This window comes from Pan paniscus, chromosome 5 (assembly GCF_029289425.2).
Source record: "Pan paniscus chromosome 5, NHGRI_mPanPan1-v2.0_pri, whole genome shotgun sequence".
Taxonomy (NCBI): domain Eukaryota; kingdom Metazoa; phylum Chordata; class Mammalia; order Primates; family Hominidae; genus Pan; species Pan paniscus.
In genome coordinates this window covers 76,596,805-76,617,384 of record NC_073254.2, presented here as the reverse complement: position 1 = coordinate 76,617,384, position 20,580 = coordinate 76,596,805, and the positions used below count along the sequence as shown (strand labels likewise).

At 36.6% G+C, this 20,580-nt stretch overlaps 1 protein-coding gene across 12 annotated transcripts in view; it reads left to right on the top strand.

Annotated features, from left to right (window-relative positions):
• The window catches only part of KHDRBS2 (KH RNA binding domain containing, signal transduction associated 2), a 795,325-nt gene that overhangs the window by 513,623 nt on the left and 261,122 nt on the right, over window positions 1–20,580 (top strand). The window contains exon 7 of one of the 12 annotated variants that reach the window (XM_055113708.2): window positions 10,855–11,413. The exons of the other annotated variants lie outside the window; for them this stretch is intronic. Within the exon in view, the coding sequence (XP_054969683.1) occupies window positions 10,855–10,935 (81 nt within the window). The 3' untranslated portion in view covers window positions 10,936–11,413. Of the gene's footprint in view, window positions 1–10,854; window positions 11,414–20,580 lie in introns of those variants that run through there. 12 annotated transcript variants of the gene reach the window in all.

The following is a 20,580-nucleotide window of genomic DNA, read 5'->3' as shown; positions in this document are numbered from 1 at the left end:
GATCTTCCTCCATCCCTTTATTTTGAGCCTATGTGTGTCTCTGCACGTGAGATGGGTTTCCTGAGTACAGCACACTGATGAGTCTTGACTCTTTATCCAATTTGCCAGTCTGTGTCTTTTAATTGGAGCATTTAGCCCATTTACATTTAAAGTTAATATTGTTATGTGTGAATTTGATCCCGTCATTATGATGTTAGCTGGTTATTTTGCTCATTAGTTGATGCACTTTCTTCCTAGCCTTGATGGTCTTTACGATTTGGCATGTTTTTGCAGTGGCTGGTACCAGTTGTTCCTTTCCATGTTTAGTGCTTCCTTCAGGAGCTCTTTTAGGGCAGGCCTGGTGGTGGCAAAATCTCTCAGCGTTTGCTTGTCTGTAAAGTATTTTATTTCTCCTTCACTTATGAAGCTTAGTTTGGCTGGATATGAAAATCTGGGTTGAAAATTCTTTTCTTTAAGAATGTTGAATATTGGCACCCACTCTCTTCTGGCTTGTAGAGTTTCTGCCGAGAGATCCGTTGTTAGTCTGATGGGCTTCCCTTTGTGGGTAACCTGACCTTTCTCTCTGGCTGCCCTTAACATTTTTTCCTTCATTTCAACTTTGGTGAATCTGACAATTATGTGTCTTGGAGTTGCTCTTCTCGAGGAGTATCTTTGTGGCATTCTCTGTATTTCCTGAATTTGAATGTTGGCCTGCCTTGCTAGATTGGGGAAGTTCTCCTGGATAATATCCTGCAGAGTGGTTTCCAACTTGGTTCCATTCTCCCCATCACTTTCAGGTACACCAATCGGATGTAGATTTGGTCTTTTCACATAGTCCCATATTTCTTGGAGGCTTTGTTCATTTCTTTTTATTCTTTTTCCCCTAAACTTCTCTTCTCACTTCATTTCATTCATTTCGTCTTCCATCACTGATACCCTTTCTTCCAGTTGATCGCATCGTCTACTGAGGCTTCTGCATTCGTCACATAGCTCTCGTGCCTTGGTTTTCAGCTCCATCAGGTCCTTTAAGTACTTCTCTGCATTGATTATTCTACTTATCCATTCATCTAATTTTTTTTCAAAGCTTTTAACTTATTTGCCATTGGTTTGAATTTCCTCCTGTAGCTCGGAGTAGTTTGATCATCTGAAGCCTTCTCCTCTCAACTCGGCAAAGTCATTCCCCATTCAGCTTTGTTCCATTGCTAGCGAAGAGCTGCGTTCCTTTGGAGGAGGAGAGGCACTCTGATTTTTAGAGTTTCCAGTTTTTCTGCTCTGTTTTTTTCCCATCTTTGTGGTTTTATCTACCTTTGGTCTTTGATGATAGTGAAGTACAGATGGGTTTTGGGTGTGGATGTCCTTTCTGTTTGTTAGTTTTCCTTCTAACAGACAGGACCCTCAGCTGCAGGTCTGTTGGAGTTTGCCAGAGGTCCACTCCAGACCCTGTTTGCCTGGGTATCAGCAGCGGTGGCTGCAGAACAGCGGATATTGGTGAACCGCAGATGCTGCTGCCTGATCGTTCCTCTGGAAGTTTTGTCTCAGAGGAGTACACAGCCGTGTGAGGTGTCAGTCCACCCCTACTGGGCGGTGCCTCCCAGTTAGGCTCCTTGGGGGTCAGGGACCCACTTGAAGAGTCAGTCTGCCCATTCTCAGATCTCAAGCTGCGTGCTGGGAGAACCACTACTCTCTTCAAAGCTGTCAGAGAGGGACATTTAAGTCTGCAGAGATTACTGCTGTCTTTTTGTTTGTCTGTGCCCTGCCCCCAGAGGTGGAGCCTACAGAGGCAGGCAGGCCTCCTTGAGCTGTGGTGGTCTCCATCCAGTTCCAGCTTCCTGGCCGCTTTGTTTACCTAATCAAACAAGTAACTCGGCAATGGCGGGCGCCCCTCCCCCAGCCTCACTGCCGCCTTGCAGTTTGATCTTGGACTGCTGTGCTAGCAATGAGCGAGACTCCATGGGAGTAGGACCCTCCAAGCCAGTAGGACCCTCTGAGCCATGTGCGGGATATAATCTCCTGGTGTGCCGTTTTTTAAGCCCGTTGGAAAAGCGCAGTATTCGGGTGGGAGTGACCCGATTTTCCAGGTGCCATCTGTCACCGCTTTCTTTGACTAGGAAAGGGAATTCCCTGACCCCTTGTGCTTCCCAGGTGAGGTGATGCCTCGTCCTGCTTCAGCTCGTGCACAGTGCGCTGCACCCACTGTCCTGCACCTACTGTCTGGCACTCTCCAGTGAGATGAACCAGGCACCTCAGTTGGAAATGCCGAAATCACCCGTGTTCTGTGTTGCTCACGCTGGGATCCTTAGACCGGAGCTGTTCCTATTTGGCCATCTTGGCTCCTCCCTCCCAGTGGAATTTTTTAATCATAAATATTTTAGGTGACTTTCATTTAACGTCAGCCTAAAATGCAACATATTAAACTGTAAAAGTGGTTTAAAAGACCATTCTCTTTATCTGAGCATTTTAATTTCATTACAAATAAAATATACTAAAGACATTGAATAAAGGCTGGAAATCAAAAAGACTGGCAATATAATTCTTTCACATGCAGAGGAAAATGATACAGATATACTTTGAATCAATAAGAAGGTAAGGGGAGGAGACAAAACCAAGTGACTGAATAGAACACTCCACCAATTGTTCTCTATGCAGGAACACCAAACTGAACAACTGTTTACACAAAAAAGCACTTTTATAAGACCAAAAAATCAGGTAAATGATCAGAGTTCCTCGTTGCAACATCAAATCAAGGGCAGTGAAAAGGGTAGGAAAGACTGTCTTGAATTGTTGACACCACTCCTACCCCAAACCCTGGCAACAGCCATGTGGTGGAGCTAAAAAATGCAATTGACACACTGAAAAATGCATCAGAGTCTCCTAGCAGCATAACTGACCAAGCAGAAGAAAGAATTAGTGAACCTGAAGACAGACTATTTTAAAATACACAATCAGGGAGACAGGAGAAAAAGGAATAAAAAAGAGTGAAGCATACATACAAGATCTAGAAAATAGACACAAAAATGCAAATCTAAGAGATATTGGCCTTTAAAATGAGGTTGAGAAAGGGATGGGTGTAGTAAGTATATTCAAAGGGATAATAACAGAGAATTTCTAAACCTGGAGAAATATATCAATATTTAAGGACAAGAAGGTGACAGAACACCAGGCAGATATAACCCAAAGGAGACTATCTCAAGACACTTAAAAATCAAACTCCCAAAGATCAAGGATAAAGAAAGATCCTAAGCACTGAGAGAAAATACAGACACAACATGCAAAGGATCTCCAATACGTCTGGCTTTTGACATAAGGTTTCCACTGGACTTTTCAGTGGAAACCTTACAGGCCAGGAGAAAGTAGCATGGCATATTTAAAGTACTGAAGGAAGAATACTTTTATCCTAGAATAGGATAGCCAGTAAAAATACGCTTCAAACAAGAAGGAAAAATAAAGACTTTTCCAGACCTGGCCTGTAAGAAATGCTAAAGGAAGTTCTTCAATCTGAAAGAAAAGGACTTTACCAATAAAAACCCATCTGAAGATACAAAACTCTTGGGTAATAGTAAGTACACAGAAAAACACAGAATATTATAACATCATAAGTGTGGTGTATAAATAATTCATATCTTGAATAGAAAGATTAAAAGGTGAACCTATCAAAAATAAAAACAACTTCTCAAGACACAGACAGTACAATAAGATATAAATGGAAACAATAAAAACTTTAAAAGTAGGGGATAAAATTAAACTGTAGAGTTATTATTAGTTTTCTCTTTGCTTGTTTGTTTATGAAATCAGTGTTAAGTTGTCATCAGTTTAAAATAATTGGTTATAATATGTTATTCACAAGCCTCATGGTAACCTCAGTGGAAAAGCACATAGCAGATACACAAAAAATAAAAAGCAAGAAATTAAAATATACTACCAGAGAAAATCACCTTCACAAAAACAAAGGAAGGAGGGAAAATAGGAAGGTGGGTGAAAGGGAGGGAGGAAAAGATGACAAAAAAAGAAAACCAAAAACAAATTAGGAGTAAATCCTTACTTATCAATAATAATATTGAATGTAAATGCACTAAACTCTAATCAAAAGACCTAGAGTGGCAGAATGGATTAAATAAAAACAAGACCAAATGATATGTTGCCTACATGAAACACACTTTAACTATGAAGACACACACAGACTGAAAATAAAGGGATAGAAAAAAGTATTCTATGCAAATGGAATCCAAAAAAGAGGAGGAGTAGCTAGCTATACTAATAGCTAAATTAAATAGATTTCAAGACAATAACTATAAAAGACAAAGGAGATCATTATATAATGATAAAGTGGTCAACTCATCAAGAGTATATAACAATTATAAATATATATGTACCCAACATTGGAGCACCCAGATATATAAAGCAAATACTATGAGAACTAAAGAGAGTGATAGACTCCAAAACAATAATAGCTACAGAATTCAACACCCTATTTTCAGCATTGGACAGATCATTCAGACAGAAAATCAGTAAAGAAACAATGGACTTAATCTGCACCATAGACCCAATAGCCCTAATAGGTATTTACAGAACATTTTATCCAATGGCTGCAGGATACACATTCTTCTCCTCAGCACATTGATTAAAGACAGGCCATATGTTAGGACACAAAACAAGTTTTAAAAATTTCAAATAAAATTAAATCATTCTAGTATCATCTCTGACCGCAATGTAATAAAACTAAAAATTGGTAACAAGAGGAACTTTTAAAACTATACATCCACATGGAAATTAAACAATATACTTCTAAATGACTGGTGGTTCAATGAAGAAATTAGGAAGAAAATTTAAAAATTTCTCAAAACAAATGAAAATGGAAATATAACATACCAAAACCTATGAGATATAGCAAAAGAAGTACTAAGAGGGAAGTTCATAGCTATATATGCCTACATCAAAAAAGTAGAAAAACTTCAAATAAGCACCCTCACAATGCATCTTAAAGAACTAAAAAAGTAAGAGCAAACCTAACCAAAATTAGTGGAAGAAATAATAAAGATCAGAGGAGAAATAAATGAAATTTAAACAAAAAAATACAAAATATCAATGAAACAAAAATGTGGTTTTTTGGAAAAGATAAAATTGGCAAACCTTTACCAAGACTAAGTAAAAAGAGAGAGGACCCAAATAAATAAAATCAGAGGTGAAAAAGGACACATTACAACTGACACAGCAGAAATTCAAAGGATTATTAGAAACTACTATGAGCAACTATATGTGAATTAATTGAAAAACCTAGAAGAAACGTATACATTACTGGACATAAAAACCTACCGAGATTGAATCATGAAGAAATTTAAAACTTGACCAGACCAATAACCAGTAATGAGATTGAAGCTATAATGAAAAGTCTTCCAGCAAAAAAAAAAGCCTGAACACAATGGCTTCACTGCTGAATTTTACCAAACATTTAAAGAAGAACTAACACCAATCCTCTCAAATTATTCAGAAAAATAGAGGATGGAAGACTTCCAAATTCATCCTATGAGGCAAGTATTACCCTGATACTAAAACTAGACAAAGGAACATCTAAAAAAAGAAAACTACAGGCCAATAAACCTGATGAACATTGCTGCAAATATCCCCAATAAAATACTAGCAAACTGAATTCAAAGACATACTAAAAAGATCATTCATCATGACTCAGTGGGATTGCAAAGATGATTCAACATATGCAAATCAATCAATGTGATACATTATGTGAACAGAATGAAGGACAAAAACTATATGATCTTTTCAATTGATGCTGAAAAAGCATTTGATAAAATTCAACAATGCTTTATGATTTAAAAAAACCCTCAAAAAAAGTGGGTATAGAAGGAACATACCTCAACACGATAAAGGCCATATATAACAGACCCACAGCTAGTATCATTCTGAACAGGGAAAAACCAACAGTCTTTTCTCATATCCCATAAATATACATGCCTATTATGTACCCATAAAAATTAAAAATAAAAAAAGAATGTAGGATCCTTTATTTATTTACTTATTTATTTTTTATTATTTATTTTTTACCAGGTCTTGCTTTGTTGCCCACGTTGGAGTGCAGTGACACAATCAGAGCTCATTGTAACCTCAAACTCCTGGGCTCAAGCTATCCTCCCACCTGTCTCCTGAGTAGCTAGTACTAGAGGTATACGTCACTACATTCAGCTAATTTTAACTTTTTTTGTGTTGAGCTAGTCTCCCTATTTTGCCCAGGCTGGTCTCAAACTCCTGGCCTCAAGCAATCCTACAACCTCAGCCTTCCAAAATGCTGGGATTATAGAAATGCTGGGATGATAGAAATGCTACCATGCCTGGCCAGTTACTTCTAAATTCCCTTTAAGTTGAACCACATTTTAAAACCAATGAGTTCACCATTTTAAATTCTCTGTACCCTTCTGTTGACAACTGAGAAGTGACTTTCATAATTTGAAGTTCGATTGAAGAATAGTTCTATTATTATTAATCTTGATTTCAATGTAAATGTAATCTATTTTTTTGAAAATTTAATTTAATGTAACTATTAAGTTTTTGATTTTTTTAAAAAAGTACAACAATGCACACCTGAAATGTGACCTACTAATATGAACCAACAGATAGTCTTTATCAGCTTCTACACAGCAAAAGAAACTATCATCAGAGTGAACAGACAACCTACAGAAAGGAAGAACAGTTTTGCAATCTATCTATCTGTCAAAGGTCTAATATCCAGAATCTACAAGGAACTTAAACAAATTTACAAGAAAAAAAACAAACAACTCTATTGAAAAGTGTGCAAAGGACATGAATACACACTTCTCAAAAGAAGACATATATACAGCCAACAAACATATGAAAAAAAGCTCGATATCACTGATCATTAGAGAAATGCAAATTGAAACCACAATGAGATACCATCTCATACAAGTCAGAATGGCAATTATTAAAATGTCAAGAAACAACAGATGCTGGCAAGGTTGTGGATAAATAGGAATGCTTTTACACTATTGGTGGAAATGTAAATTATTAAAAGTAATGGTAAAACTGTCATTATTTTGCACCAACCTAATAGTTCAACCATTGTGGAAGACAGTGTAATGATTCCTCAGATACCTAGAACTAGAAAATACCATTTTACCCAGCAATCCCATTACTGGGTATATACCCAAAGGAATATAATCGTTCTATTATAAAGATGCATATATACATATGTTCACTGCAACACTATTCACAATAGCAAGGATATGGAATCAACCCAAATGCCCATCAATGATAGACTGTATAAAGAAAACATGGTACATATACACCATAGAATACTATGCACTCCTAAAAAGGAATGAGCTCATGTTTTTGCAGGGACATGGATGGAGCTGGAAGCCATAGTCTTCAGCAAATTAACACAGGAACAGAAAACCACCAAACACCACATGTTCTCACTTGTAAGTGGGAACTGAACAATGAGAACACATGGACACAGGGAGGGGAAGAACACACACTGGAAACTGTCAAGGGGAGGGTAGGGGGTGGGAAAGCATCAGGATAAACAGCTAATGCATGCGGGGCTTAATAACTAGGTGATGGGTGTTGATAGGTGCAGCAAACCACCATGGCACACATTTGCCTATGTAACAAACCTGCACGTCCTGCACATGGATCCTGGAACTTAAAATAAAATAAAATAAAATTTTTTTAAAAGATAGTTTTTATCAGCCCAGTTGTGCAGAGAAATTCACAATTGGTCATTGTGGAAGGACAATCATAAAATGACTTAAGGATTCCACATAAGTCTAAAGTGGCAAGGTGTTGCCTCTAATTTTAAAAACTTGCAGTTCTCTATTATTATTGGTATTCCTCATGTACTTTCATTGTATAAAATATGATACCTGTAAAGGTTTTATTCTGGACACTTGCCCATTTTCAACTCTAAAAGGGCTCCTAATGATCTCATATTTGATTCCTAATGCTCTCCATTCGTTTTAGAACTTGGTCGGAAATTCACATTTACTGCTGCTCAGCACAAAGTCTCAGGAACATTTGGCCTCTCATTTTAGCCCTGCCCCTTCCATCTATGTTCAGACGATGTTCCAAATTCTTCACAATAAAATCTGAGAAGCATACGTATACTGCCTCCACAGTATACAAGTTAGAGTTACAACAGCATTGGGAATCAGAATCCTAATGTATAAACATTTGTTTATCCAATTATTTATTCCATGATATTTATAAAGCCCGTTTCAAATCCCCAAGGTGGAAGAACACTCTAGTGATCAAACAAACACCCTCACTGTCGAAGTCTCCAAGACTCTTTTCCACTCGCCACGTCTAGCAGATTTCTTTGGTTTCTCTGCTCAGCTCCTGGGCTTTCCCTTGTTCTAACTGAGATCACATATGATGGGAATTGGGCAATTGGAAGGAGGTTATATTAACATAGGTTAGCAAGATCATGAAGCTCATTGAAGAATAGACAGAATAGATCCCAAAGGCAGAACAGGGAGTGGGGAAGTGAAAGTAAAAGCCAAGAAACAGGCAGAAGAACTGCTTTCTCTCTACCCCTCATTCCTGCTGCTGGCTTGATTGAGTCGGGGGAAGGCAAAAAAAAAGCAATGGCTTTGAGAAAGAGATGGGTAAATAAAATTTCAGTAGAACCTTCTGGTTTGTGAAATAGCCTTTGTTGCAACCTGTTTGAGAGACTTTCAATGCTGATTGTTTTTCTGGGATATTGACATCGAATGTGAGCTTCTATATGTGTGAAACCATGCTGTTACTTGACTGTCTTAGCTCATTTGTGTTGCTAAGGTTATTTATAAAGGAAAAGTTATTTGGTTGACAATTCTGCTGGCTAGAAAACTGAGCATCTGGTGAAAGCCTCAGGCTGCTTCCAATCACAGTACAAGGTGTAGAGTAGCCAGCATGTGCAGAGATGACTTGGAAAGACAGATAGACAAGAGAGAGGAGAGGGAGGTGCAAGATTCAAACAACTAGCTCTAGTAGGAACTTATAGAGCAAGAACTCACTCATTACCACGAGCACAGCACCAAGCCATTCATGAGGAATCTGCCCCCATGACTCAAACACCTCCCATTAGACCCTATCTCCAACATTGTGGATGAAATTTTAACATGTGTTTCGAAGGCTCAAATATCCAAACTATATTACTGGCTACAATCCATCCCTGTTCTGTTTGGGATGTGCAAGTCCTCAGTAGACTCTTCCCAGGTCAAAAAACTGGGGAGGAAAAAGTATCCAGTTTATCCAGACTCATATCTGAGAATCAATTATGGAAAAGTTGTGCAGGATTTTATCTTTCTAGGGGATTTCCCCAAATTCTCAATTTATTTTATTCTCATAGAATACTGTGTCCTTGACTTATGCTAAGCTGGTCATTGAAGTGTATGAAATATAACCAAATAAGAATTATCTCTCTTGCTAGTTTAAATCATTTTGTATTAGTATCTAAATATTGCTCATTTGCAATGAAAAACACCAAGAATTTTCATTCTTATTACCCTTTAGACCAAGGGAAATACATAATATTTTGATTTATATTTTCATTATTTATTATAGCTGAACTGATTTTTGTTAGTAATAACAGATATTACAGAAAATGATTTTTTAAACCTGAAAAGAACGAATTAGATCCTATGCAATTTTACGGTGTCAGGGCATCCTTATTTAGTTGTGCAAATTAACTCAAAATCTTCTCCACCACCCCAAATACAATGTTTGTATTAGTATCACCATTTTACAAAATGGAATAGTGTTAAAGCCAAAATTCAAATAAGAGTTAATCTGATCTCAAATTCTGTAGTTCTCTACTACATCATATTATAATGGCAGTTCCATTTAGTACATATGTATATATTTGAAATAATTTCCATCAGTAGGTTTAAAGAACCTGTGCTAGGTGATATTTATTTGACATTTATGGTGTTAGTCCTCAGAAAAAATAGTACCAGATACCTTAATGCAATGATCTGCAATTCCATTTTGTAAATATTCAGGAACATATTAGTTGGTGTGTCTAAATCTCCTAGATTAAAATGAACCATTAGAATTTTATAAGCTGATGTCACCAGCATATTATTATAATAGAAAATATAAACAAATACTGTGTGTTGCTGGTACAAAATCAATAGGTGTTTATAGGAATACCTTAGCAGACATGTACTTGTTTTCTAAAACATTTACATGTTAGTCAAAAGTGTCAGTTAAATTCAAACCCAGACACCTGATTAATTCCAAAAGAGGCCAGCCTCTATGACTGACAACGCCTTTCTTTGATCTGCATCCTGATTTGCATCAGACAGGCATTACATGTCTTCACTGACCACACATTTTAAGCTTAAAGACAATTTCTCTGGAAAACCTTACCTAAAAGACAACAGAAATAGCTATTCCCTATAGCATATGAAGTTCATCCACGAAAATGTAGCTGGGGAAGATATTCGGAAGGCAAAGCTGCTGCAAATTTCATTTTCAATACCTTTCAACCCTATTTGCCTGAATCTTACTACTAAAAATAGCTTTATACTAATAATAAACAACATGTAATACAAAAAGCAGTAATCTTTGCCTCTCAACTATAGAAAAATGTTTCAAAACTGTTCAAGCATTTCTTCATGACATTTCCAAATGTGTCATTGAATAAACCTATTTGTATTATGCCTGCCAACATATTTAAATTGTATGCTTAATGTGAAGGTGCTTTGCCAAATTATTGGTTTTCTATCAATTTCTGTGATTCGCTGTTTTCATTTCAAATAAGCTAAAACCAGGAATGTCATAAAATATTTCTAAGATGTATAATTTTCTCTTCCATTGCTAATGGCTTTTCTTCTTTTTTCTTTTTTTCCTTTTTTCTGCTTGAGACAGGTTCTCACTCTGTTGCCCAGGCTGGAGTGCATTGTCATGATCCAGGCTCACTGCAGCCTCCACCTCCCTAGGTTCGGGTGATCCTCCCACCAGCCTCCCAATTAGCTGGGACTACAGGCACAAGCCACCACACCCAGCTAGTTTTTGTATTTTTTGTAGAGTTGAGGTTTTGTCATGTTGCCCAGGCTGAAGTTGAACTCCTGTGCTCAAGCGATCCACCTGCCTTGGCCTCCCAAAGTGCTGGGATTGCAGGCATGAGCCACTGCATCCAGCCCAGTAATGGCTTTTCTTTTAGAAATCATCCTCGCTAAAGCTCTAATTGGTTTACTAGTATCAATAACAATTTGGGGCCTTGTTCTTTTGTTTCTATACTTGTTTGCAAACCTTCTCTATGAGAACAATACAAATGCTTTTAGAAAAACAATCACAAATTTATTGAGTTTATCTTCCCTAAAATGTCTTCAGGATGTTTAGCACAATGTATAATTGAATTACCCCTTAAAAATAATACACCATTCATTTTAAATAACTCATTTTTTTAGATGAGGTTCAACATTAAGGAAAAAGTATTTAATGTAAATGCATGTTTTTTTTTCAATATTATTTTGTGAGTAAGCAAACAAATACAAGAAAGCTGAATTTGTTTACAGTAAGTCAAGTTTTCCATTTAGTGCCTGCCCAAAGGCTCAGACCTTTAAGAAAGTCTGGCCAGGCTTAAAATACAGCATGTTCTGGGCAAAGACAAAAGTTAATTAAAGCTGAAAGAAACAATCCTTTTCACACATTCTGGCTCCTTTAGGCTGCTAGTGTTCCTTTAATTTTTGTTGATTAGCGAAATCCTTACTACTATTATGATGCTCATCATTGTGTCAGAGGGCCTGCCTGTTTAGCATGACTTGAGGCTGAATCGTGCTAACAAGGGAAATGAAAGAGATCAAACATTTTCCCAAATAGTTTAGTGTTTAGCTAAGGAATAATTACCTACTGGAAGCATATGGCTTAGTGAGTTTGACCGCATCTTCAAAGAGATCTGGTTAACTTAGGGGGTACCCCTGAAACCTAACAGATTAAACAAAATTCCTATATCTAAAAAAAAACCCTTCAAAAATAATTAAAATCAGTAAGTCTATTTTAATAGTATCTTCATAATGTTTTAAATTATGAGATGTAATAAAGTTTAAATTACTATTAAAACTGCTTTCTTAAATACATTTAGAAATGTATTGTACAAAGGGAATGGGCATTGCATTTTAACTTTCAAGTTTTTAAGAAGCACATAAAGGATCACAAAAAATAGATAAAAAATGCAAAACCATAAGTACAACTATATGGAAATATAAATACCTTTGGTGTACGTTGTTAGATGAGTCATGGATCAGTATCTCTCATAGTTACCAATATTGCTAACCTGTATATACAAGCAGATGTCTAGTTAAGAATGTTTTATTTTCTCTTTTGAACAAAGAAATAGTGACTATTCATTTATGCTTTTTTCCATTAAATGCTTTAAAAGGCTTGATGTCCTTTGAACATCAAACATTCTATATGTAAAATAATTGTTTCCATTAATATTTTAGATGGCTGCTAAGAGAACACTATGCCACATAAATTCTTTGTAATTTTATGGTATCATGGCACATTATAGTATTGTCCATGTATTTCCACCATTTACCATAAAAATGAGAAATTTTATTTGCAGTGTGGTAAATATGGCACATTATTTGTGAACCAACTGAATGGCTTCAAGCATCTGTGAGAATATGTTGATTCAATAATGTACATGTCTCCTATACCCTAAATATATATTTACATAACAATTGCTATTACAGCAATCATTTAGTTAGAGCTGGTATTAGTATTTTCGTTTTATAGATATGAAAACCAAACCATAGGTTGATTAGGATTTTGCTTAAACTCATACAGCATGAGTATATTTTATGTTGGACTCTAATTTTGGAAAAGTTATGTACTCTTGTGGGCCATATTTGGCACAATTATAAAATGAGGTTGGGGGACAGAGTCTAACTTTTCATGTTTTTAAGTTATGTAAACTACCAAGTACAACACTGAACAAATCCCAACTTGAAGTTTTGTTTATTCAAATTCCACAAACATTTACTAAGTACTTAATGCATATAAAATACTGTATAAGCCATGGGGACAGAAATAAAGATGGAAATTGACAAAGAACCTATTTGTCGAACATTCATGATCTAGTGGAAGATAGGGATACAAAGCTATACTTACAAGCAGAATAAAGGGTAGATGGCACGTGCTTTTGGTCATATGTAGTTAACATGAACTAGACTTACGTTTTGACCTAAAACAACAAAAAACATACAAAATATATGAAACAAGTGTTTCATGATATTGGACATCTGATAGGGAAGAACAGTGATCTCTGAGAGACAGGAAACAAATAAGATAAGCCCTACAATTTCCCCAGTTTATGCTTTTCAGAAAGTTTCCAGTCTATGACATAGTGAGGAGGAACCCAGGTAAAGCTTGGGAAACTTCCTGAATTGAGAACAGAGAAGTGAGAGTTCAAGGAAACCAAGGCAGCTAAAGATTGTAAGAGTACTAGACAGGAGAGAGATGCACAAGGAGAGAATCCCAGATATCTGCAGAATATTGATCAGTACCTGTATGGGAATAAATAACTGAGTTCGGGGGAAAATGACTGCCTAAAGTATCAGAGGTAATTGTGTCCAGCATTCGCACAGGACTGGGAATAATGTCTCAATTGTCATACTGGAAAACACCTTTCGTTATTAATGGGACATTGTGTAGAGTATATAAAAAGATCTTACTAAGTAGTAAGAAACAATGAGCCCTAAACTGAGAACTGCTTTGGTTCCACCTAATAATTATTAGAGGCAAAACTGAAAAGGAAAAATAGACAATAAAGAAGATAAAATTGAATCACAAAAATATTGAGTTACTCCAAAAGAAGTCAGAAAAAGAGGAAAAAGGGAAGAACAAACAAATGGGACAAATTGGGAACAAATAGCGAGATGATAGTTTTAAAACATTGTCAACAATCACACAAAATGTAAATGATTTTAAGTACTCCAGTTAAAACCCATAGATTGTCACTTAGAATAATTTTAAAAGGCCAAACTGTATGCAGCCTACAAAAAACACATTTTAAACTTAAAGATATAATAAGTTAATTATAAAGGATGCAAAAAAGTATACCTACTGTTCTAACACCAATCAAAAAGTAAGTTGACGGGGAGTATGTGACAAAACTGGAACCCCTACACATTACTGGGGAGAAGGTAAAATCTTTAAATACTTTAAGCAAAACTAATAGAATTGCAGTGAGAAACTGATAAATCAAAAACTATAGTAAGAGTTTCAAAACCTCTCTTAATAACAGAGAGCAGGTATACAGAAAATCAGCAAAGATATGGAAAACTTGAACAATACTACCAACTCTGCCCTAATTGACAATTATAGAACACTTCACCAAGCAGCAGCAGAATATACATATTTTTTCAAGTTGACTTGGGGCAGATTAAAGGATAAACAAACTCATACCATAAACTGCTACTGAGCAATATAAAATAGACTTGGATAAAAATCAAGATGCGGAGGAAGCTCCAAATAATTACGTTGAGTTAAAGCAGGTAACTGTAAAAAATGTGCATTCTATGTTGTTGCATTTACATAAAATTCTAGAAAAATCAAACTAATTTGTAGTAGCAAAGTAGATCATTTGTTGCCTGAGGAAAGAGGCTAGAGTGCAGAGGGAAGGGAGAGAGGAATTACAAAATAGCAAGAGAAAACATTTGGGGATGCTTAATATGTTCATCATCTTGATTGTGGTGATAGTTTCACTGGTGCATACCTGTGTCTACACACTAGTTTGCACCTATGTCAAATTGTACACTTGAAAAATGTCTGTGAAATTACTGTTAAGTTAAACTATTTTGTTTTCAAGTCTAACCATTTAGCAAAATGCACTGCTGTTTATTTCCTAAAGCGTTCCACAAGTTGAGAATGAATGGTGTCCAAGATTACTCATATGTAAACTCTGAAACACTAAAATTCATAATGAGGCTGGGCATGGTGGCTCATGCCTGTAATCCCAGCACTTTGGGAGGCCAAGGCTGGCGGATCACTTGAGGTCAAGAGTTCGAGACCAGCCTGGTCAACATGGCAAAACCCCCTCTCTAATAAACACACAAAACTTACCCAAGTGTAGTGGCAGGAGCCTGAAACCCAGCTACTAGGGAGGCTGAGGCAGGAGAATCGATTGATTGAACCTGGGAGCTGGTGGTTGCAGTGAGCCAAGATCGTGCCACTGTACTCAAGCCTGGGCAACAGAGCGGGATTCCATCTCAAAAAAAAATAAATTAATTAAATAAAATTAATAATGAACTTTACATATAGTAAGCATCCATAAATATGCATGAATAAAAAATTAGTTTCTAATTCAATTATTATATCTGTGAGTCTATTAGACTTGTCAAACAATATGTCTGGTTTAGAAAATGTGTCACTGCATAAACTTTCCCTGCCAGAAGCCACTGTAATATGCTAGTCAATAATAATGTTGATATATGAGCACAATAATATTATATGTCACTCTTACCAATACCCACTACTTTCCCTAAAAGCAATACATGAACTGGAAGATGTTGCTTAATCGCTGAAAAGTGAAAGACCTCAGAACAAGTAGTTTTCAAATCACAGCATTGGTGGACTCTAACTCCACCTACTGGCCCAGTAAGTCTTTATTGGACCCTCACCTCATTCAATTAATTATTATAGTATATTTTTCAAAATAATCCAATGATTTTTTTTTTTTTGAGACAGAGTCTTGCCCTGTTGCCCAGGCTGGAGTGCAATGGCCTTATCTCGGCTCACTGCAACCTCCGCCTCCCAGGTTCAAGCTACTTCCTCCCAAGTAGCTAGGATTACAGGCACACACCACAACACCCAGCTAATTTTTTGTATCTTTAGTAGAGATGGGGTTTCACCATGTTGGCCAGGCTGGTCTCGAACTCCTGACCCCATGACCCGCCCATCTCAGCCTCCTAAAGTGCTGGGATTATAGGCATGAGCCACTGTGCCTGGCCAATCTCCTGAATTTTATACACATATTCAAGTTGATGACCTCAGGAGCTGCTTAGGTTCTGAACATGGCAGTTCAATTTTCTGATAAGCTTTGTTTTTCTGCAGACTAGTTTTGATGAACTTTTAGCCTCATTAGGAGGTTTCCTTCATAGTCCAGGACTAATAAGGCTCTAAGGCAGTGGTTCCCCAACCTAGTTATTTATCTCTATAACTTGAAGAACTTTAAGAACTTACCAATGCTCAGTAGCTAAAACAGATCAATTCAGTCATAATGTTGGGATGGGGCCCAGGTAAAATATCAAGATATTCTATTAAATAATTGTTTTAAAAATACTTTATAGGTAATCCCTAAATATGCTCTATTTTCACACATTCTTGAACTCAAAAATAATATCCTGCATGGAGGATAACATAAACCGATACATGTCAAACTGTTCAGAGAAGAAACTGCCTGAAAGTAACCTTTGCAAAATCCCTTGAAATATTGATTTATTAGATGTAAAATAGATAAGTATATACTTTTAGCTCAAATAAATATTATGTTATACTAGATTCTATTATAAATTTGGTATTTACATCAAAATTGCAATGAAAATTGCTGGAGGAAATACCTGATGTTGAAAGTGTTCTATCCACTAACTCTGAAGGCTGCAAATCATTGCTATTATTTTCATTTTAGCAGAGCAACACCTTACACTAACCTTCAAAGTTATAATTTAAGAAAGATATCCCTAAATGTATGCATCTTGGTTATTGATTTCTCTATGCACTCCTATCTTTTTTTCACTTTTTCTGTTGCATCCATCTCTTGATTTACATCCAGTCCACAGGAAGTAAGTAGCCTCCACACACTATACTGAATCTTTTTACAATAATCAATTATAAAGATTTGTATAAAACCATGAGCAAAGTCCTATGTAAGGTGGAGAATCAAGGGAAAGACTGAAACCAAAAAAAAAAAAAAAAAAAACATAAAACATAGTTCATATCCTTAAAGACAGTCACTTTTATAAACTCATGAAATCCTGTCTCTGTGTGACAGATTTGTTGTCCAGGTTTGTAACCCCTGATTCTCAAACTTGTACCTCAGTTTAGAGACAACAGAACTTTGGGGATGTAATAGTAGGCTCACTTGCTCACTTATTGAGTGTTAAGTCTGCAGCACACATACGACTGAAGATTGGTGAGCTCTCAATCCTGTAATGTTCTCTGGCCCCACTCATGAATAATGGGTCAGGTCATTGCTCCATTTTTTTGTGGTCCCTCACTAGACCCCTTGGCTTAATTGTTTTGTTTTAACATAGACAGCTTTTAACGTCTCAGCTTGCCGAGAACTCCAGCTGTATTTTTTACTCATCCAAATCTGTATTAGTTACCTAATGCTGCTGTAACAAACTACCACACATTTGACAGCTTAAAACCACAAAAATCTATTCTCTCGCAGTTCCGGAGGCCAGAAGTCCAAAATAAAGGTGTCATGAGAACGTGTTCCCTCTGGAGGATCTGGGGGAGAATCCTTCCTTGTTTCTTCCAGCTTCTGGTGGCTGTCAGCATTTCTTGGCTGTGGCTGCATCACACTCCAATTTCTATCTCCATCTTTTTTCCACATGTCTTATCTCCCTCTGCTTCCCTCTTATAAGACACTTCTGATGGTAGTTAAAGCCTACCTGGATAGTACAGGTTAATCTCCTCATCTCAAGATTCTCAATTATACCTGCAAAAACCCTTTTACAAATAAGGTAACATTTAGGGATTCCTGGGATGGGGATGTGGACATAACCATTCATGCCATTATTAGTCTACCACACGACTTTACAACACACATTAATTGTAGATGTGGGTAGCAGAGTTGAAGGGTTATAGGATTGGCTGCCATATCCCCACTTTTCCTCTTATCCTCATGCTTTCTTCCTTTTCCATATAGCCCCAAGGAAGAAAATAAAAATTCGAACACTACACACATATGAGCAAAAGATCCACAAAAGATCCTATTGATTAACTCAGCAGAGCTGACTATGAATTGCAATTCTCTCTCTGCTTAAAGAAAGATGTTTATGATCATTCTACTAAACAGTTACTTTTATCTGTCCAGAATATCACCCTCTTTTATCTGAGAAATGCTCATATGGTTTGGGGGGGTGGGGGTACCACCACCGGTCAAGTCCTGTGACCTAAGCTAATTAGGGTCCTCCTTTGTCAGTTTGAAAACTGAGATCGAGGAAGAAGCTTTCTTCTCTCATTGGTTGGCCACTGAATAATGTGACTGCAAAGCAGCTACAGAGATGGCTGTGTTTTCTGCTGAGTGGAGGTGGCTGAAAGACAAAGAGGGATGGTACATGGAGAATGAGGAGAGAGAGAGGAAAATGAGAGGGAGAGAGAAAGAAAGAGCAACACGAATGATGAGTTTATTGTGTTCCTAGTGCTGCCTTCCCTTCCATTATGTGAATTATTATGTCCAATGTAATTCTAGCTGGTTGTGTGATACAAATAGAGTGAGGAATAAAATGCTTATGAATAAAATACCCAATGAAAGGTAACTAAGAGCTTGGGTTCCCATAGAATTCTGCAAGTCTGCTTTTAAAATTATTATTATTCTATTAATCCAGAACATATCCTCTCATTCAAACAGTGTATTCAGCCTCTCAGGAAAGCCTGCTCTGACTACATTAATTACAACTTACATACCGACCCCCCACCTCAAATAATTCGCTTCATTTTTTCTATAGTATTTATTTCCATATAGTATAATATATACTCAGTTTAATCTTTTTGTTTATTCTCTGTCTTCATCTTAAACCACCAACTAGAATATGACCTCAATGAGCATGGATATTTTTGTTCTTTTTTTTTTTTTTCTGTATACCACAATCACTAGAATAGTGCCTGGCACATTTCAGGGACTCAAAACATACATGTCAAGTGAAATAATTAGGTTTTTAGCTTGTTAAAGTCTATAATGAAAATTAAAATACTAGAAGAAGCTAATGGAATGCAAATTTAAGAATAATACGATTGAATAGAATACCTAATTGTATTTCAGCTATAATTATTTTGTATGTTTGAGCTTAGAGAAAAGCAGATTTAGCAACATGATTTAATGGAAAGAGACTAGCATTTAGAGTCAGATAAAGCTAGGTCAATTCCTGTGTCTGCTATTTATGAATCTGTGAGATCTTGAGCATGTTGCTAAACTCTGTGAGCCTTATTCTTCTCACCTTTGAAATAGAAAAAGTCATCCTTATCTTGCAGAACAGTCCAGATGTCATCTAAATGTTGCATAGGACTTACTCATGGAAATCTGACTAGACTTGGCCCAAACCCCATCTCCAGGCCTATGATTCTCAGTGCCTTTCCACCCCTTCCTGTGATTTACGATGCCTCACTTCCTTATGGGCGGAATTGCGTCTTCCTCCCACAAATTCATATGTTGAGGCTTTAATACCTGGTACCTCAGAATGTTACTGTTTTCGAGACAGGGCCTTTAAAGAGATGATTAATATAAAATGGGGTCATTAGGCAGGACCCTAATTGAATATGATTTGTGTCCTTCTAAGAAGAGGAGATTATGACACACACACACACACACAGAAGTGTGTACACAGAGGAAAGAGCAAGTGATGACACAATGAGAAGGCAGCCATTTGCAAGCTGAGGAGAGAGGTCTCAGAAGAAATCAAACAAGCTTTGTGACACCTTTGACACCTTCATCTTGGACTTGTAACCTCTAGAACTGTGAGAAAATGAATGAGTGTTGTTTAAAACACCCTGTTTGTGGTATTTTCTGATGGCAGCTCTAGGAAATTAATACTTTCTCTAGCTTCTTTCTACCAACAGGCCATTCCTTCAATCAGACTGTGCCAATTTGGTTAATCCCTAAAATTAAAATAGCAGCTCCTTCCTACTTTTCCAGACAAAATACAGCACTACACAACATTTAAGTGTTATTTTTTTAAGTGAAAATGTGAAGGACTCAGGATGAATTGCAGCATGGACAGTTCAGGCTTGTGTCATGTAGCAGATGGCCTTGTCCCCTTTTCTCGGCACATTCTTCTTATGTTTTACATTGTAAAGTGCACTCCTGCAATAGTGCACATTGTTCTGTGTGTGACCCCTGAGGAAGTTTATCTCATACACAATTCTTACTCTTTCTGCCACGGATGAACCCCTTTGCCAGATTAGCAGATTATCAGTAGCCCCTGGAACTCAGATGATTACAAATGTGAAGATATTATCCCTTATGTAGGAATCAACATTTAGAAGCCATTAGTAATTGCAGCAGTTAGAAAACTGTGTATAAATTTTGAAAAAGTATGATGGAAAATGTAGGGTATAGTCAAGAACATCAAAAATTGAGCCACTGTTCCTTTAGACTGTCACAATTTTACTTTAGAAATCATACAAGGTTATCCTCAGTTATAAAATGGGTATAAGTAGCAGCTTCTTAAAAATAAATGGAATAATTTATGCAAGTATTTAGTACAGGTCTTAAAATATATCAATCAAAGTTCTTTTACTATATTATGACATAAAGTAATATAAAATTATATATTTGTATTTTTAGTCGTATATGATAATAATAGCAATCGTGATAATTTTTGTCATCATTTACCTTATTCTTAATAGAGATATATTAACACTTTC